The 18,486-nt window shown below is 48.3% G+C and overlaps 1 protein-coding gene across 1 annotated transcript in view; it reads left to right on the forward strand.

Moving 5' to 3' along the window:
• The first annotated feature begins 3,979 nt into the window (after positions 1-3,979).
• LOC144122117 (uncharacterized) overlaps positions 3,980-18,486 on the forward strand; it is a 56,147-nt gene continuing 41,640 nt past the window's right edge. Inside the window, exons 1-4 of the mRNA XM_077655686.1 lie at positions 3,980-4,138; positions 7,097-7,554; positions 8,010-8,058; positions 8,135-8,239. Coding sequence (XP_077511812.1) covers positions 4,136-4,138; positions 7,097-7,554; positions 8,010-8,058; positions 8,135-8,239 — 615 coding nt within the window. The 5' untranslated portion in view covers positions 3,980-4,135. The remainder of the gene's footprint in view (positions 4,139-7,096; positions 7,555-8,009; positions 8,059-8,134; positions 8,240-18,486) is intronic.

Raw genomic sequence — 18,486 nt, forward strand, 5'->3', positions numbered from 1 at the left:
GGATCATGCATGGTTTCACATGCCTGCTTGTTGCGTGTGCGATCAGTTGTTTTGGAATTAAACACGTGCCAGCCTCTACCACATGCTGGCTCTGTGGGAGTAGTACCGAGGTTGGCGCGCGGAGAAAATTCCTGGGCGGGCTTTGGCTCGGGCGTTCGAGCCGAAGTGGAGGCGCAAAATAGCGCACGCCGCCAGCTTGTCGGCGGCCAGTTGCGACGAGATGCCGGCGTCGCGTAGCCCACAGGCGACGTTGCGCACTGGAAATAGCCCTGCATTGTCGCAGCAGCGCCAGCTCCACCGTAGGGCACGCCGCGATCTGCGGCTGCTGGCGGCACGCCCTTCATTCGGTGTTAACGGGCTGAGTACGCGATGGGCTCTTAATGCCGTATACGCTTCATTCGTTTCCCAAGCGTCTCCCCTTAACACGCGTTTTTTTTCTTTTTCCAAGGGGTTCCTTAAAGCGGCACAGACATAAATTTCGAACGTGAATACACGGTACGGTTTGTTTCATGGGCCTAGGGAGAAGCCCAGCAAGTTTCAGTGGCAGGCGCTTAGTGTTGAATTTGAATGTTGTCCGAGGAGCCACTCGGCAAGTCCACACGCATCGAATGACTTAAAGGTGAACTCGCCCCAATTATTGTTACCGCACCAAACCCGCTGGCTGTTCTCGTGAGCAACGAGTGCTTCCCGGCAACGCCGACGTCATCAGTATTGGGGCTGCCCAGGCGGTTGGCCGGTCGACCGTGACGTCGTTCAGCACTGGCGCTGACCGAGACCGAAACTGCCGGTACAAAACCGTTTCAGACGAACTATTACTGCTGCGCACTGGTGTTTCGAGCTCATTTCTAGGACGCAGCATATTACCATGATTTTTTTTTTCAAATGAACATAAAATTATATTATTTGAAGCGCCGCTACGCCCTCGTTATCGCCGTGGTCTACCAGTGGGTGCGGCGGATGGGCTCAAAAATTGGCCGTTTTTTGGCGTTTCTCTCTCTCTCTTTTTCAATCCTTTTTGAGAGCGCTCTCCAGTCGGCCGTTGCAGACCGCGTGTTACCTAATTCTGTAATGGCGGGCTGGCGCGTGTATGTTTACACAGGCCGCAAATAACCCCTCAGGCCCCGACCGCCTCGGCCTTGCCACTCGTTAGCAGCGTGAAAGGTAAACGCTGGCGAACGCTCGCGGTAACAGGCGCTGCTTCGCGGTTCCTGTTGCGCGCAGAATCTTGATAGCTGCGTCAATAGAGAATCAGTACCAACTGCTGCACAGGAAATGACCCATATAGTGCCAGCACCAGCGCTGAATATTAAGGGGAAGCTGAAGCACTACATGGCCATTCACATGCAAATGAATAACTGTATTTTTGTTGCTGTGAATTTTATTGCCTCTTTGCACAGCGCTGATACCCTTCCCCATGGGAGATAGGGGACCTTTTTGAAGCGCAACCGAGATGTGTCGGTGGCCCGTCAGTGGCTGTACAACTACAGAGAATGTTTACTACATTCGAATCAGTGCGAAAGTGCGGATTTTGTGCTACGTAGAAGACGACGAACAGAGGGCAGCGCCGCACTCAAAAGTGCAGCTGCTAGAGGAACCAACTCGCCCCGTTTCGTACAGGTTGAAGCATTCGTCGAGCCACGGAAACTTAAGTCTGCAGTGACTTCCGCGCAGAATTCCTCCGTGACAAGAAGGAGACATCACTTAAACCTTTTCTTGTTACCTAAAGAAATTGCTTACCATCAGACGAAATTAGAAGGTCACGGATATCGATGCCTCTGGCTTGTATGATATAGTAAACCGTCAAAAAGCTGACTTTGTTTACTGTTGTGATAGATTAGATGAGTACTACAGGACGCTGCGGACCATGGCGCATTGTTACCAACTGCTGATTTTTTTTTAAGTTCTATCCTACTATAGTACGGCCGTTCACGTCGCCTACAGTCCATTCTCGTTGCAATTAAAAGTGGGAAACATGACAGCGTACGTCGCCTGCCCTAGCACACAACAGTGAAGAAGTTTTGGTATCTGCTGCATGAAAAGCGAAGTGCTGTTTACCAATCGTACCTAAGGAGATTCTTTGTTCAGATGCTCACAGCTCCCCCCTCACAGTTGGGCTTAAAAGCGACAGCAACATTACAATGCAAATAACGTGCGGACAGGCAACGTGAATTTTGCAGCCTCCTCCATATACTTTACAATTTCTTCTGACAAGTCGCAGCCACGAGTCACAACGCAATTTGCACGTGCCTGAATACACTGACGCCTACGACGGGACGATCATCGTCTTGGCGAGTTTCAATGCGCGACTAGCCTTCAGTGCGAGGTTACAGACACGAGATATCGTGTTTCCACAGATATAAGGCAAGGTGCAATGAAAAGCCAAGACGTCGCGCAATCACGAACCGTCCTAGCAAACGGGTGACGAAAAATGCCCTGCTCTGCTCTATAGAACGTCGGACTAATGTGGTTTCCGATGGCCTGCGGGTTCATACCCCTCTTGAATCCATTTTTATCACCCTGCTTTCCTTGGTCAGCCTGTAAGTGACTCAAGAGGATCTCTCCAGTCGAGCAGGGCAGTGAGAGAGAGACCCGGTAGGGCTAGCGGGTGTAACTGCGCGCCTCGCCTGCAGGAGCGGTTGGCTCGATGCCCGCGTCTGTGTGAGCAAGCGCAGCCGGCAAGGGCAACGGCAGTCGGTGACGTCACCGTCGTGGCTTTCTCACGAAGGCACAGCGCTGGTCAAGCCCTGACTTTACTACTGCGTTGCGATGGCCCGTAACACTGGTTAATGATTTGTGATCGCTGACGTAGCCAGAGCTGCGTAGTGCCGACGCAGAAATTCAGATTCAGTCCGCAGAAAGAATGTTTCATTTTTCAACTCCATGCAAAGCGAAAACAATAAGTCGGCATAATTTGTCGGAAATAACAATAAATATTAGCCTCAGTAAAATCTATATTCGGTATATCGAAGACCGGACTTTTGTTGTCGCTAATAACTGAATTCACTTATAATTGAATTCAACGCAGGTGATGTCAAACGGTTGATGCCCCCACCCCCAAGAAAGCTGATCGGTCCGAGTGATGGCCTCCGGGTTAGCGGTGGTGTTTACGCACAGGCGAGATTAGCCTTACAGTGCTCTGTCGGCCATTATTCCGCCAGAGTCACCGCCGCTCCCATTGTTGTATCGATGGTCCAACCGCCGTCAACGCAGATGTTGAGCACCCTTGTCAGGCCATGGCCCGCCAGACCCTTAGACAGCAGTGTCACACAGCAGGCGGGCGACAGTGGGTGAGGGCTTTCGTGCAGAAACCCTGCGATAATGTTTGGCCTGACCGTATCGATGTACAGCATTAGTCAAAAGTATCCATACCAAGGAGTTTGCTTCAAGCTGCGCGGCTCGTTCTCATCCCTCCACGGATGCACGGCCTAGAACCAGACCCTCTTTACTTTTGAGAAAGGCTGTAGTACCTCGATGGAAAGAAACGCGAACAACCCGGCGCCAACACGCACCGCTGTTCCAATTTCTTTTCACAGCGCTTTCACTTCGGTGATAGCAAAAGGACCCTAGACTCGTCCATGATGCATTCTAGGACGACTCTAACGTCTTTTTCGTACCACCCAGGTAAAAGCGCGATGAAAATAAATTCCAACAGCGGGGCGTGCTGGCACCGGGTTGGTACCTCACTCAGGAGTGCACAGGAAGCGAAGCGTGAGTGTACACCCGATCATCGTGCAGTATTTCCGCGCGCACCGGCCGACAACGGCATCGTCCCACACGCGGCCCGGCGAGCCAAGTGCAGCCGCCGCAGGTACCGAGGTGGCGGGGAACCTGCTGCCGGCGGGACCATTGTAGAAGGCGAGTAATTCCCCGCCCCAAGCTAACTTGGGCCGGGCCCAATATAGCCTCCCCAGCCTCGGCGGCGCGGGAGGGGAGGGTACGTCGTCTTGTTTGTTAATGCTCCGCCGGCCTGGCATTCCGCCATATATGTAGATTTGAGGGCGGGCCAATGGCGCGCCGACCACGTGAGCCGCGGCCCAGTACTTGAGCCCCGGTCGAGCAGGAACGTCGGGCCTTTCCGCCGCTCGCCTTCGCTCGAACAGCCGCGCTCTCGCACACATTCGCACCACCGGCAGCCATGGTGAGTAGCGCCGGAGGACGCAACCCCTCGCGGGCTTTTCCCCCGCGGAGATCGCGACCGTGGCTCGCCGCAGCGAGGCCGCGACCGACGGCTTCGGTGCGGTCGCTCGCGGCCGTGCGCTCGGGTTTTGCCAGCCAGGGTGACCTTGCCCGCCCCGGGAGACGGCCCCGCAGTGCCTCGATGCGCGCTCTTCTGGTGCGGTGTGCTCGTGTGTGCAGCGCTGCAGCGGTAGTCTCCTTCACTAATTACGGGTCAGCCTCAAGACGCGTGCTGGAGGGCACGAACCGCTGGACACTCCCCCTTGTGAGGTGTGCTCTTCCGCGTATTTCGTCTCGGTGCATGCCATATCTGTCCGCAGTTTCTATGTATGTCTCCAGCTTCCATAGGGTCGCTGGGCCAGTGTAGTTTGGTAAGGCTCTTTATGCTGGGGTTCCTTCAATCCGCCAAATCATGTCAATGCGTTTTGCTGTGTGCATCGACAGCTGTGTTTGCTGAAAGTGCGAAATTGTTGCGCATTTTATTAGCTTTTCATTAAGATGCTCATTGTAATGTGGGACGGTTTTCGGCACACGAAAATCCCGTTTACGCCTCTCCTGGAGCAGTGCCAACAGCGGGGCTACTCGATCATAACGCTAACAACACTGTAAAGAGAAATGTGCTGCTACAGTTTCTGCTGACGGCTTTGGAGTATAGTGAACTTGAGTTAGGTCTAAACAAGCTGATGGGGCAGAAAATATTTGTATTTTCTTAATTATTCGTATCGTGCTATCGAAAGACCTCGTCCATGTATTGCTAGCGTTATACTTGTATACGTCGAGAATTGTGGCTTAGGAATGCCCTCACTAAAAGGACATTTGCCAAAAGCATAAATCTGGTACTAAATACAAGTTCCAGAGAGATGCTTCGGCAATGTGGCCCTATCTGGACCTTTTAATCGGGGCAAGATTGACGTCGATCCCTGTTCACCTTTGCGCCTTGGTGAAACGTACAAGAGAAGCAGGTAGAACAGCTTCTTGGTCCGCTTCATAAGAACAACCTTGCGGTCGACAGGTTGTTGCCCTCGTAATCGTTGCGAAGAATATCTCTGCAAGAAACACGGTTATGCGGATAAACTGGCGAAGGGCTGCCCTGTTCTCCTCATGCACGACGGTATGCTAAGAAACCCATGCTTCAGGAAAAAGGAAAAAGTAGAATAAAGACACTCGCTGGTAAACGCGGCGTGCCTAATCCACCTGGCTGTCACTTGGTCTGTGCTTATAGCTTTTACTCACAAAACCCGGCTGTTGTCATTATTCACTTGTCCAAACTGTCTGTCTTTAAACTAACTTCATCTGCTGAGGCCTGCTCTTTTTCATTTTTTTTTTTCAGCGAAGAGTGGAGGGAGAGGGATATTCAGTGTATAAATACCTTTTTGGGCGTCCCCTTCCCGCTTAACGTCTCATTTCTCCACTGCTATTACGCCCACCTAAGCGGGACCTGGCGTTCTAAAGCTGCAAAGAAGCGCAGAAGGCGGATGGAAAGCGCCTGCTTGGAGCCGATGGTCATTTATGACGTCAATGCGTACGCATCACCTTGGCAGGTCCCGTGGGCTAGTCAGAGTGCAGGAGTGAGGAATAATTATGAGAACCTGGCTGGCGTTTTTTGCATTTCACATAGCCGGTAAAGTACTGCAGTCCCTTGAAACCGTTCGTATACTATTACCGACGGAGTTCAGGAGAGTGCACGTTATGCCGTGTACGAAGACGAGAATGCTTACGAGAAACATGAGGGCATTGCACTCTCAGACACATGCCAAGCAAGCCATAGCTTCGCAATCATAGTTTCTTGCAGCTTCCAAAACGCGCGGGAGCCCTATTAATGACGCAACGGAGAATTCCGACAATAGAGCGAGTGGGGAAGGGCGCGCGGTAGCGGCGGCTTCGGAAAGGGACTATTTTCGCCACCGCCAAGCCACAGCTCTTCGTCAGCGCGCTCTGCCCTGCCGTGGCTGCGGGGAACAGAACGAAAATAGTAGTGCAGCCGGCGGCTTCGGGCTCAGTCTTATATGGCCGCGGAGTCGGCGCTCGCTATTTTTAGTGGGATCCCGGGATTCTGCTCGCGGCCTCTACCCCTCCCCCTGCCCCATCCCCCTGCCCCCTCCCCCTCTACCCCACCTCTTCAGAGCACCACGGGGTCCTGCCGCTTGGCCGGCTCCTATCAGGCTGGATGCCGACAGCTGGCTGCCGCTGCTCCTTTTTCTTTTTCCCTTTTGCTAACGTTGCGCATTCTTGAGGGTCTTCACAGAGCTCGTATTACAGGGAGCCGCTTGCGACGTGTTATGGACGCGATGGCTGCGGAAAGAATAAAAAGCAAAGGCAGCGAGGTTTAGGCACAACAGATGCATTTCGCTATGAAACACTCAGAACGTTTGGTTGGCGATTTTTCAGTTACAAAAAAAAAATCACGCTTACAACATGGACAACAAATGACGTGGCGCTTACAAGGGTGGTGCGACAATATATACAGCACAAAGGGAAAGTAAACAAAAAACAGTAAGCTAACATGCAACAGAAACATGTGACGAAAAGCTCATGTAAGACAGCAAAAAAGAGGAAGCACTTTAATCAGCCAGCGACTTTGTGTTGGCCGCCGAGCAGGGCCACCAGGCCTAGTTGTTCCTTCAACTGGTCCGAGGTCAACCAGGCGCTCCTGGAGGGATGGGTTGCGTAGGCAAAAATACACAACTCCCAGCTCTAAGCAAAATACAACCGCTCGCTTTATCGCCTCCGGACCTGCCTTAACAGCCCTGAATCCCAACGCAAACCTTGTGCTTCGGTTCTATGCATGCACGGTCGCGACATGCACGAAGCGTGCTGCTAGTCTCGCGAGCAGTGTGGCTGGTCGGTCAGATGGCGCACACGTCGCGGATACTGTGCGATGTGGTGTTGACCTCGTGTGTGACGAGAGTCGCTCGTGCAGGGAGACTCGGTGAAGGAGAAGAAGAAGAAGAGCAAGAAGGAGTCTGAGCCGGACAAGGCCCCCGCGGCGGCTCCCGCTGCTGCGGCCCCGGCCGCCGCGCCGGCCGCCGCGCCGGCGAAGAGCTCGACCAAGAAGCGGGCCCAGCGCAGCACCTCCAACGTGTTCGCCATGTTCACCCAGCACCAGGTCCAGGAGTTCAAGGAGGCCTTCCAGTTCATAGACCAGGACAAGGACGGCTTCATCAGCAAGAACGACATCCGCGCCACTTTCGACTCGCTCGGCAGGCTCACCAACGACAACGAGCTTGAATCCATGATCTCGGAGGCGCCGGGACCCATCAACTTCACCATGTTCCTGACCATCTTTGGTGACCGCATCACGGGTGTCGACGACGAGGAGGTCATCGTCAACGCCTTCAACCTCTTTGACCAAGGCAACGGCATGTGCAGCGAGGACAGGTGAGGCCGCAACCATGGCAGTTTGTCATAGTGCTTTTTAGTGAGAATTTCAACATTTAAGTAAACCTGTGCCGCACTTTTTGCGCTACACTAATTAACAAAGCACGTGTTTGGACGCGGTTGGACGTAGTCATTACATTGCGACGATACACGATGAAAAGAGCAATTCTTAACGTGTCATCACACTACGGCGCACCATTTCTAGCGACTTCGTTCGGTATTGGTCTACCTGTGACGACTGAGAGTGACAAGCCAGAGTGACACCCTCCATATACTGGACGCTTTTGACAGGATCCACTTAGAACTCTGGTCGGGTGGTGTGAACTTAAGGGGAAAAAGAAAGCCACTGGGAATGTTGTTTGCGCCTTGTCACGCTCCTAGCTGGCAGACAGTCTTTGACAAGCGCGAATGGAATACCGCGCTCTTGACTGGTGCTGACGGACCCAACCTTGCAGGCTGCGGCAGATGCTGACCACTTTCGGCGAGAAGCTCAACGACCAGGAGGTAAGTGGCGAGTCTTTCTCGGGCTGGCGCCTGGTGTACGCCCCCAAGCTGATGCACCTACCCTCTCACCTCGTAGGCCAACGACGCGTTTGCCGAGGCCCCCGTCGACAGCGCTGGCAACGTTGACCTCAAGAAGTTCGCCTCGATCCTCACCAAGGGCGTCGAGGAAGAAGAGGGAGCGTGAGGGGCCTCCTGCGCGTGGGCTGCCTGGGTCGAAAAATAAACTGAGATGCTGCTTCCATTTTTTTTTTGAAGTTTTGAAAGAAACGAGAAGAAATGCGATCCTCTTGCTGGCTCGACACGTTTCGTAGACCTCGCCTCCTCCCAAAGGTCCGGCATCGCGCTGGGCTTGAAGGCAGGGTCGCGAGCTGGCTCGTCGTACGCTCACATGGCGGCGTTCACTCTCAACGGTCCCGCTGCCCCGTCCCTCTGATCTGCGGAATAAAAACCGCTAATCGATGGTTCAAGTAAGGCCTCGTTCATTTGGTCAGAGCCGCCGTGTCCTGCGCCAACTTGACGACGCGCTGAGCCGACAGCTTCCCGGCAACTGCGACGCAAACCAGCTGCGAGCTTACGGTAAAGCAGGGGGCCGCATTATGCATCGATCCTTTTGCCGATACATTCTTCTGGCATTGGTCAGTCCCATCTTTCATTCCAGAGGCGGCGACCAATGACAGCAGAGGCAAAAGAATGAATTGTAAAAGGCTGCAGCATAAGGCGGTGTTTTTTTTTTCTTAATGGCTGTTAGGGTAATCAGCATACAGAGAGCACTCTCAGAAATAGGCGTAGAAAGGGATCCATTTAAGGAAAGCTAGATGGTCGGCCTCAACAACGGCTTCGTCTTCTGCTGCTAAGCGTTGGGGGAAGGGGAAGTATGAGATGGTGAGTATCGATGTGAAGGTGCTCTGTGCGTACACGAAGAGGCTCTCTTTAGATGCGCGGATCCGAAAGGTGCGGAGGCCGGTTGTCCAAGAGTGCCCAACTGATTTCGCCAACTGCCGCCTAGCCGTAATGGTGTGTTTCACGGAAAACGTGTCTCCTGTCATAGGTAGAAGGCCGCTCCCGCAGCAGTGAAGCACGTGTTGAGCTCCATTCGTTCGCTTTTCTTTACTATTCTCTTTGGATAAGGATTTGCCGGGTGATTTCGCGTGTAGCTCAATATACGAGTAATCTAGTGTAAGAAAAGAAGGATAAAAATAAAAATAACGTAGGTCTTAATAACTCGTGTCCGGCCCATATATACGCAAAGCGGTAATCGTAGATTTCGCTGGAGGCTGGTGTAGCGCATATGTCTCTGACGTATCAAACTGGATGTCAAACCGCACCTTCCGAGCGCGATGCAGTGGTAAACAAGCGCAGAGCGTAACTTGTGAGTCCCCCTACCGTCACTGGGCACCACTCTCTAGGCATTCGGAAAGGTCCTCACTTCGAAGCTCCTCCGTCAGCAAACTGTTGGCGGCCCCGCGTTGGGAAGCGTCCAGGGCTGAGATTTAAAAAAAAAAACATGATAAGGCATCGCCTTTCGCCTCGCTAATCAGTTCTGCCAGTTCTCGTTCCCGGGCCAAGCTGTTAAACGGGAGAGTTTTTTTTTTTAATCACTGCTCCTCTGAAGAGGGGCGTCGTTAAGGGTGTGCAATGCGCGAAAGCTCAATGGGACAAACCCGCTAAAGTAAATAAGCCCAGGAAATCTGGCCAAACGCACCAAGTTCTCACGGCATCTACCACGTTTCGCATGGCGTCATACCCAGCAATTCTGGACAAAAGCAGTTTTGAGCGGGAAATCGTTTATGAACGCAATTTTTTCATATAATGTAAGATTTCACTATAACAATCCATATATTCGCAGGTCACCCGACGGCAGTCTTGTACTTTTTTTCTATTCCTGTTTTTGCTATCGTCAAAATCATTCCCCATTGGTTTGCTATGACAGTCGTAACTGTTCGATGCGATCGCTGGAAACACTTTAAAAGAAAGACTTTGCTACACATCAGACTAATGGACCATTGCCTTCAATTTCCGTAACAGTGCCTTACAATTTTCCAATTTTCAAGTTTTTTGCCCGACAAAGCTGGACTTGAACACTCAAAATCGCTGCGGGTGCTTCGAATGTCCGTTACACCCATTGATAACCTATGGCCGTCGGAAGTAGTCGATATGAGCGCAGAAATCATTTTATAGGTCAGATTTTGCTGCCATAAGAGTCGCCCATGCCAGTCACCACGTTCGCGCAGAATCTGTCGAGATATTCTAGTTTTCTTACAATTACTGGCTTAAAATATCCCCATTGAGTTACGCGTTGCTTGCTACTGGCGGCCAACGGATGACGCTAGCTGCTGACGTCCAGGAAAGCTCGGCTTGGATGCGTGTAGGGCAGCGTTCCATGCCTGCAGTAAACAAGAAAAAAACATTTTTTTTAGTTTGTCCCCTGTTCAGCCGCTGCTTGTGCGACATGCATGGAGATCTCACTGCATTTTCAAAGCGTTTCCCGCAAAAGATCGTCACGACAGTGCTAAACTAAACTAACGAATATGCTTTTAATCCCGTGTTTTCTTGACATCACCACCTGCTGATGTAATGCTAAAAAGTGTTTGAGTGTACACAGATAAACTGGAGCATCACTGGGATGCCACACAAGTGTCGGTACCGGTAAGTAATCGCCTTAACATTTGAATCGAGCTCACTGCAAGTGATAGGCCAATGACCTACAATTATTCCTAGCGCCACACTCGCCCCCCCCCCCCCCTTCATTACCACCTGCGACCACATCATCCCAGCAAATTTCCGAAGATCGTCACTACATCTCAACGTCATCCTCCATTGCGCTTTCGGTATTTTGCGACTATCAGTTCTTGACTTGCGTTTACTGTAACACTTTCCTTATTTATTTAGTCATGACAGTAGCTTCGGCGCCAAAATATCGAGATATAGATATCCGGTTAGCATACCTAATACGCGAAGCCGATGAAGTATTCATCTGTCCTTTTAATGGCATTGCCTTATCTGTCTTCCACTGATCGCGTCTGGCTCTTACCGATGCCTGTCCCTCCGTGCTTTAGTGCCTCCTCAATATTCCTCATGTTATACGTTCAGGTGCAACTTAATTTCCGTTTGTCGGTAAATTTCAACAGCTCTGCTAGTTATTTTCATCTTGTCTCTGCGGCTACAAGCCGCCGCGATGACTCAGTGGTTATGGTGCTCGTCCGCTAACCCGACAGACGCGGGTTCTACAGAGCGAAATGCTAGAGGCCCGTGTACAACGCGATGTCAGTGCACGTTAAAGAACCCCGAGCGGTCCAAATTAACTGGAGCCTTCCACTACGGCGTCCCTCGTAGCCTGAGTCGCTTTGGTACGTCAAACCCCATAAAGCCAAACATTTGCGATTACAGACTTTTTTTTTAGATCTCTTTTACTCCTGCTCGTCATTCTTTACTGTAGGGAAACGGTTTGTCAATTTTATTTTAGCCTCAGCGTTCTGTATTTCCCATGTCCATTTCCTGTTCTTAAGTGTATACGGAAGAAGCTTTATATTTACATATGTGTTTATAATACGTTAAGTTCATTGAAAACCAATTTTTATTTATTTATTTGTGTACGTGTTTATTTACTTATTTATTTATCTATCACATTACCCACAGCGCCTGTTTGGTATTACAGGGGGGGGTGCAACCTAATCATACGGCTTAGTGGCAGGGAAAGAAGAGAAAACGATACTCACGGAAAATACATTGCAGCATTATTTCAAACAAACAAACACAAGCATAAAATTACAGCAACGCGGCAAACGATTCATTAGATTTTGTTGAAACGACTTCCTGGGGCAACTTATTCGATTCATTTATTGTTTGTTGGAAAAAATGACATTTTTAGTAAATCAGTTCTGAATTAAAATTTCTTTTATTTTGAAAGTTTGGTCCCTTCTTCCAGATATATAGTCTGGCGGATATAATGGTCACGGTCAATGCCTGTTTTAGAATGGCATATATTATTTAAGAATTTCAGCCTGAGTACGTATCTGCGTCTCTGCAGTGAAACCCATCCTAACGATTTCTGCGCTGCTGACACAGTGAAATTTCTGCTACAAGTATTTAAAACGAAACGGACAGCCAGGTTCTGGACTTTTCCTAATTTATCAATATCATATTCAGTTTTAGGGTCCCATATTGTGCACGTATACTCCAGTACAGGCCTTACGTTAGTTGTGTATAGCAGTTATTTAGTGTGCGAAGGAAAACACTTGGCATTCCTGCGTGAGAAATTCAAAATGCGACCTGCTTTTGCAGTAATGTAATTAATGTGCCCATGCCAGCACAGATCACTAGTTGAATACACACCGAGATATTTGTATTCGGTGACGGAAAAAAAGTTCACAGAGTTAATGCTGTAAAGAAAATTAAAAGGTGTCCCTTTTTTAGTAAAACACATATGGATAGATGATACAGATAAACGATCTGCGCAAAACATTCGACGAACCACATACACGGGAGAAACACAAGAGCTGGCGCAACTATGGACACTTTTCCGGAGCTTAATTGTCATGCCTCATTTATCACACCATTTAGAAATTCTGTCAAGGTCACATTGCAAAGCATCACGGTCAGCAGTATTAGCAACAGTTCGGTGCCAAACATAATCGTCCGAGAAAAGCTTCAATGTGGACGATATACCAGCGAAAATGACATTTATAAAAGTGACAAACAAAAGTGGTCCCGTAACTGACTCTTGTGGGACACCTGAGGTCGCAGCAACTTCGTCCGATATTTCACCACTAACCACCACCTTTAGTTTTCTTAAATGAAGGTATATGCTTTGATCCATGCTATTACATTACTGTTCATATTATACAATGATAATTTTTCTAGTAATAAAGTATGTGGTACATCATCAAACGCTTTCATGAAGACAAGAAACACGCAGTCAGCAGAAACTCCTTTATCTAATGAACTAGCTATACATGGACGAGTTCAGTTAATTGTGTGACACATGAAAATCCACTATGAAGCCCATGTTGGTTATTATTTATGAGGAAAACTTATCAAGATGGTGTACAATATTCGTAAAAAATACATGCTCCAAAACCCTGCAAACTGCACTTGTGAAGGACACTGGGCGATAATTTGAAACCAGATTACGTGGCCCAGATTTATGAATCGGCACAACATACCCCATTTTCCAATCATTGGGCAAATCACTGTCTTGAAGTGAGTTTGAAAAAAGCAGATAAAGATATTTCGTCAGAGAACTTGCACATGATGAAAGCAAGGCATTTGGTAACCCATCAGGTCTAGTGGCTTTTGACGCTTTTAATCATTTTAGCAGCACCACAATTCCAAGCTGGTCAAAAAGAACGTCATCCATTGGCTCAGCGAAAAATGCAGCAAGCCATGCAATGTCATTGGAACCAACATGTGTAGAAAACACAGAACTAAAGAAGGCACTCAAACAGCTTCTCTTATCGAGATTATCTCTTACTTCAGCACCATCATGTTGCAGCAGTGGTATAGACAGATCATCCTTTCCATTTCGTTTAAAAAACTGCCATAACTTTTTCAGGCATTTTTGAATGCGCGAGTGGAAAGAACTAAAAAATACACCGTTTGCTTCATTCACCACCGTGCTCATTTCTTTTGTCAACTGCAGAAGCTCATATTTATGCATCTGTGATGCAGTTTTTTTTTTAAACTGCATGAGCTTGTTTTCTTTTATTGGCTGCGACAAGCGCCTTTGCGTTGCACCAGGGCTTACTTCTGCTGCGGCATGGCGTTATCAGCCAGGATGGAAGGTATATGTCACGCAGTTCGTTTATTTTATCGATCAATATGCTCCATAAATCGTTTATATTTAGTGACACTGACAGTGTTTCAAATACGTCATAGTGATTATCCAGCGCGATTTCTGCTGTTCGAGCCTTGTGGTAGATATAAATATGCCTATAGAACCGGTATCTAAGACTCGCATATTGTAGCTGCATGTCAATAAGAACGGCATCATGATCACAGATTCCGAGTATAACCAGTGGAGGCTTTGCTGCCATTAGAATGTTAGTCAGGAGTAGATCTAACACATTGGTGCCAAGCGTTGGCTGAAAAAACTACTTGGGTTCATGCGAACGACCTACATATCCTTAACATCTCATTGCTCGCCGCAGAATTTTTTTAGTATATTAACATCTTTTTTCTGCAATTGTGTATTTATTTGTACGGCTATGCTGAAATACTAATGTGCGTTCTTGCCCAATTTATAAGTACGGGCCGGTATTTCGTCCACTCGCTACTAAGCAAAAATAAGGCGTCCACTGGACCTACCCAGTACCGAAAGAAACTCATCCGTGTGTAATTAGGGTGCGCGTCGTGCCTCGAATGCCATGATCGTAGTATAAGCCGTATTCAGCCGCGCTATGTCAAGACGTGCGACCTAGTAATGCATGTGTGGTGGTTGTTTAACGAAACCTTACTTGACAGCTCACAACGATCCGTGAGGGTGATAGTCACCCGGTTAATTAAGAAATAATAGAACGAGGTTTTAGCACAATAACACAATTATCTGAATTCGTCCATGACATTTCTTCTTAGACTGTGGTAACCAAGTTGATGCGAGATTTATCGATTTCTCTGAGGCTTTTGATACTGTAATTCATTCTAATCTCCTGTTCAAGTTAAACATCATATTAAAAAAAATTGAGGTTTGTCAAACTGGATATCTAATTTTCTTTCGGCCCGCTCTCAGTACGTATCATTCAATTCAGGCGAATCCTATGCGGCCCCGGTCTCTTCCGGTGTGCCACAAGGTTCCATCTTAGGACCCTTACTCTTTTTGCTTTGCATTAATGATCTCCCGAATAATATCGCATCTAAAATTCGCGTGGATGCCGACGGTTGTGTTCTATATGACATCATTCAATCCTCCGAGGATCATTATCGTCTTAACGAATCACTACGTTTTGTGAATGGCGCAATAACAGTGAGTACTCAATTTCGAAAATCTGTAGTCATGACTTTTTTAACAGCTCCTCGCCCTCTGTTTTCACCTGTTCATTTAACAAAGTGTCACTAGAAAAGACGTTTGAATATAAGTGTCTGGGTATTATTTTTGCTACTAAGTTATCTTGGTGGAAGCATATTAATTTCGCCTGCGGCAGAGCTCTCAAGAAATTACGATATGTAAGACGTACTTTGGCTGAAGCTCCAAGAGAAATTAAATTATTGATGTATAAATCATTAATCCGTCCCCTACTTGATTCCGCTTGCGTTATATGAAACCCTCACAAACCAAAAGATATTACCAAGGTCGAAAGTGTTAAAAAAGCGGTTCACTTCGTTTGTAATTAGTACCGCCGCGATTTTTCGCCAGCTTCCGCCCTTCCTGCATTGAAATTAACAATGTTGTAGAGGCGCCGCCATGTAGAATCTTTGAAATTTCAGTATTGTGTTACACATGCTCATGATCGACTTTCAGCTCAACCCATGACCACAAGATATTGTCGTGAACTTAACCTAGTCCCTTATTATACTCAAACCAATGCATTTAAATACAGCTTTTTCTCTCGAACCAATGAGGCTTAGAATATGCTACCTGGCTCATTCCTCCCCATTTCTTTAAATGAATTTATTGATGCAATTAGCCACTTATAATAACTCATTTGATTAATCTCTCTGAATTATAAGTAAATTTATGCTTTGTTGGAATTCTTGAGTTTTCTTGCTTATTTGATTGTACTGCATATTTATCTTGCCTTTTCTATGTAACTCCTGCTATAGCTCTGAATGAAGCTGCAGTACGCAAAAATAAATAAATAAGTAAACAAACAAATAAATAATGCTTGCAGCTGCTGATGACGCACAGGCGAACATTGCAAGTACGCACATGCCACTTTACCCAACGTTTAATGCGTGAGCATTAGAACTTCCATATCGGGATTAGCTGTCCGGTATCGTTCTCTGAAGCCTTCGAGAAAGTGTGAGCAGAAAAAAAAACGCATAGCCTCGAGTGGGATTTGAACCCTCGGTGGCGCGAACCGATCTCTTTCGCTTGCTGCTGCTTTTTTTTAAAATTGGTTTTGGGGGGAAAGGAAATGGCGCAGTATCTGTCTCATATATCGTTGGACACCTGAACCGCGCCGTAAGGGAAGGGTAAAGGAGGGAGTGAAAGAAGAAAGGAAGAGAGAGGTGCCGTAGTGGAGGGCTCCGGAATAATTTCGACCACCTGGGGATCTTTAACGTGCACTGACATCGCACAGCACCTGGGCGCCTTAGCGTTTTTCCTCCATAAAAACGCAGCCGCCGCTGTCGGGTTCGAACCCGGGAACTCCGGATCAGTAGTCGAGCACCCTAACCACTGAGCCACCGCGGCGGGGTCTGCTGCTTTAGTCAAAATAGATAAAGTTGGTTAAAGGGACAGACCACTGACCAAAACGTGTCATGATATAATGGCGGAAATGAAAAGAATTGAGCAATGCAATATCGAAGAAACAAGGGTTTTAATTTTAATTTGGCATTGAAAATTGCACAAAAAGATGTCTTGCGGTGAAACCCGCCGTTATCGGTGCATCCCAACACGTGACCACATCTCGGCAAAGTATCGCTAATTTGTTTTAAGTGGACAGTCTTATTTCAGGACTGTTCGCCATGCTTTATTATAGCTTACACTCTCTCCAGTTCGCCCTTCGATAGAAAGCAGCGCTCCATTCGCATCGTTAACCATGTGGTTTTAGTTTTTGTCACTAGATGGCTCCAAAGTGTTTTACATTTCTTCGCTGGAGCGGCATATACGGTCCACTAAACTTCGTCGACGAGGAGTACATCACTGCATGTGCCGTAACAGCTTTGAGTGTGCAAACTAGAATGGACGCGACTCTATACTAAAAATGTCTAATAACTTTTCGGTGGGTGAGATTTATATAAGTTCAAAACACAGCACTTTTTCCGGCGTGCAATCGCCATCGCCCTCGCTGATCGTGGTTTTCATTATCGGGATACATAAAAATGGGCACGTATACTCTGGTTGAAAAATTATCGGTAAAAATCTTCTACAGTATTTCCAACAAAACCGTAGTGGAATCTAGCCCCTTAGACAGCAAGCTTTCCGTTAAGCCGAAAAAAATTGGGTGCTTAAAATTCAGTGTTCTGTCCCTTTAAACGATGTCACTAACCTGCTCCAGTCATCCTAGAAATTGGTTTTCATGCAGATATTTTTGTATGCAGGGCATACCACGTTGCGCGAGCCTGGGCTGCATAGTAAACCGGCAGTGATGCTAGCTAGAATACCTTAAATATATGCCATTCTCAGAGGTAGTTAAAATAAAAACACCAACCTTTAATTAGGTATACTAAATATCAACTATATTTTTAAATTTTAAATAACTACCCGCTTTCCTTTGCTGTGACAAGCTACATGCATTCCTTATCGTATTTTTACTGCGTTTGTAGCATGAGTGCCATTAGCCGAAAATGCCGGCGTGTGTCTCTGCGTGGCCGCCGAGTGAAGCCTCCGGCGCCTGCAGCGAGCCGAGCGCGAGAACTGCCCCTCGACGAGGGGCAAAAGGGAAAACCTGTACCGTTGGAGGCGGACAAGCGGGCGCAGCAACGCACCCAAGCGAACGGTGAGTTCGGAGAAAGGAAAAGCGGCACCGGAAACAAGCGCTCGTCACCTGATCACGTCAATGAGTGCTACGTTAAAGGGGCCCTGAAAGTGGTTCTCAAGAAAGTTTAGGTATGCCTGGGATGTTAAATATTCCGCTTCACGAACATCCCAGAAAGACTTTTTTAAATGTGTTTTGCAAGAGCTAAAAGTTATCTGTAGTCAAAATTTGAATTTCCGCGCCTTCGCGACTTTCCATCTCCTCTCGTAACTTTTGGCACCCACTCGGACCTACTCGGCCCCAGCGCCGGCTGGGGACGCGCGCAGGAGTTCTTCGCGGTGTGTAGCTTCCTGTTCCGATGGAGCAACGCAGCTGACTGGCCGCGGCCACGGTAGCTGCGTGACGCCTGAAAGAGTTGACACGGCGAACCAATGGCCCTCCGCTGCTTACGCAACGAAAAATCCATGACGCGTTGCGCGTAGATTCGGGCGAAAGCCCAGCACCGCTGGTGGCCGCGAGGCGCGGAAGCGGGAATGTTTAAAAATGTATTGTTAATTATCACCTCGCCTTTGGGGCCTTGTACTCTGCATGAACGCGTGGCCTGTACTCTACATAATGCGAGCATTTGACGACAAACCTCAAACACCCTTTTCAGGGACCCTTCAATAGAAGTATAGTGAACTATCACAATAATAGAAGTAGGGTCAGTTGCCTCGCGGCGCCACCACCGATCGCTACATTGAGTGGCGCTGCAGTCGTGCCATTCTCCAGCCAATCCGATCACTGGTTCAGCTGGCACAGTGCGTTCGCGACGCCGTTGCTGCAGTGAACGTTGTGTTTGTGCCTCCTGTGC

This window comes from Amblyomma americanum, chromosome 1 (assembly GCF_052857255.1).
Source record: "Amblyomma americanum isolate KBUSLIRL-KWMA chromosome 1, ASM5285725v1, whole genome shotgun sequence".
NCBI classification, from domain to species: domain Eukaryota; kingdom Metazoa; phylum Arthropoda; class Arachnida; order Ixodida; family Ixodidae; genus Amblyomma; species Amblyomma americanum.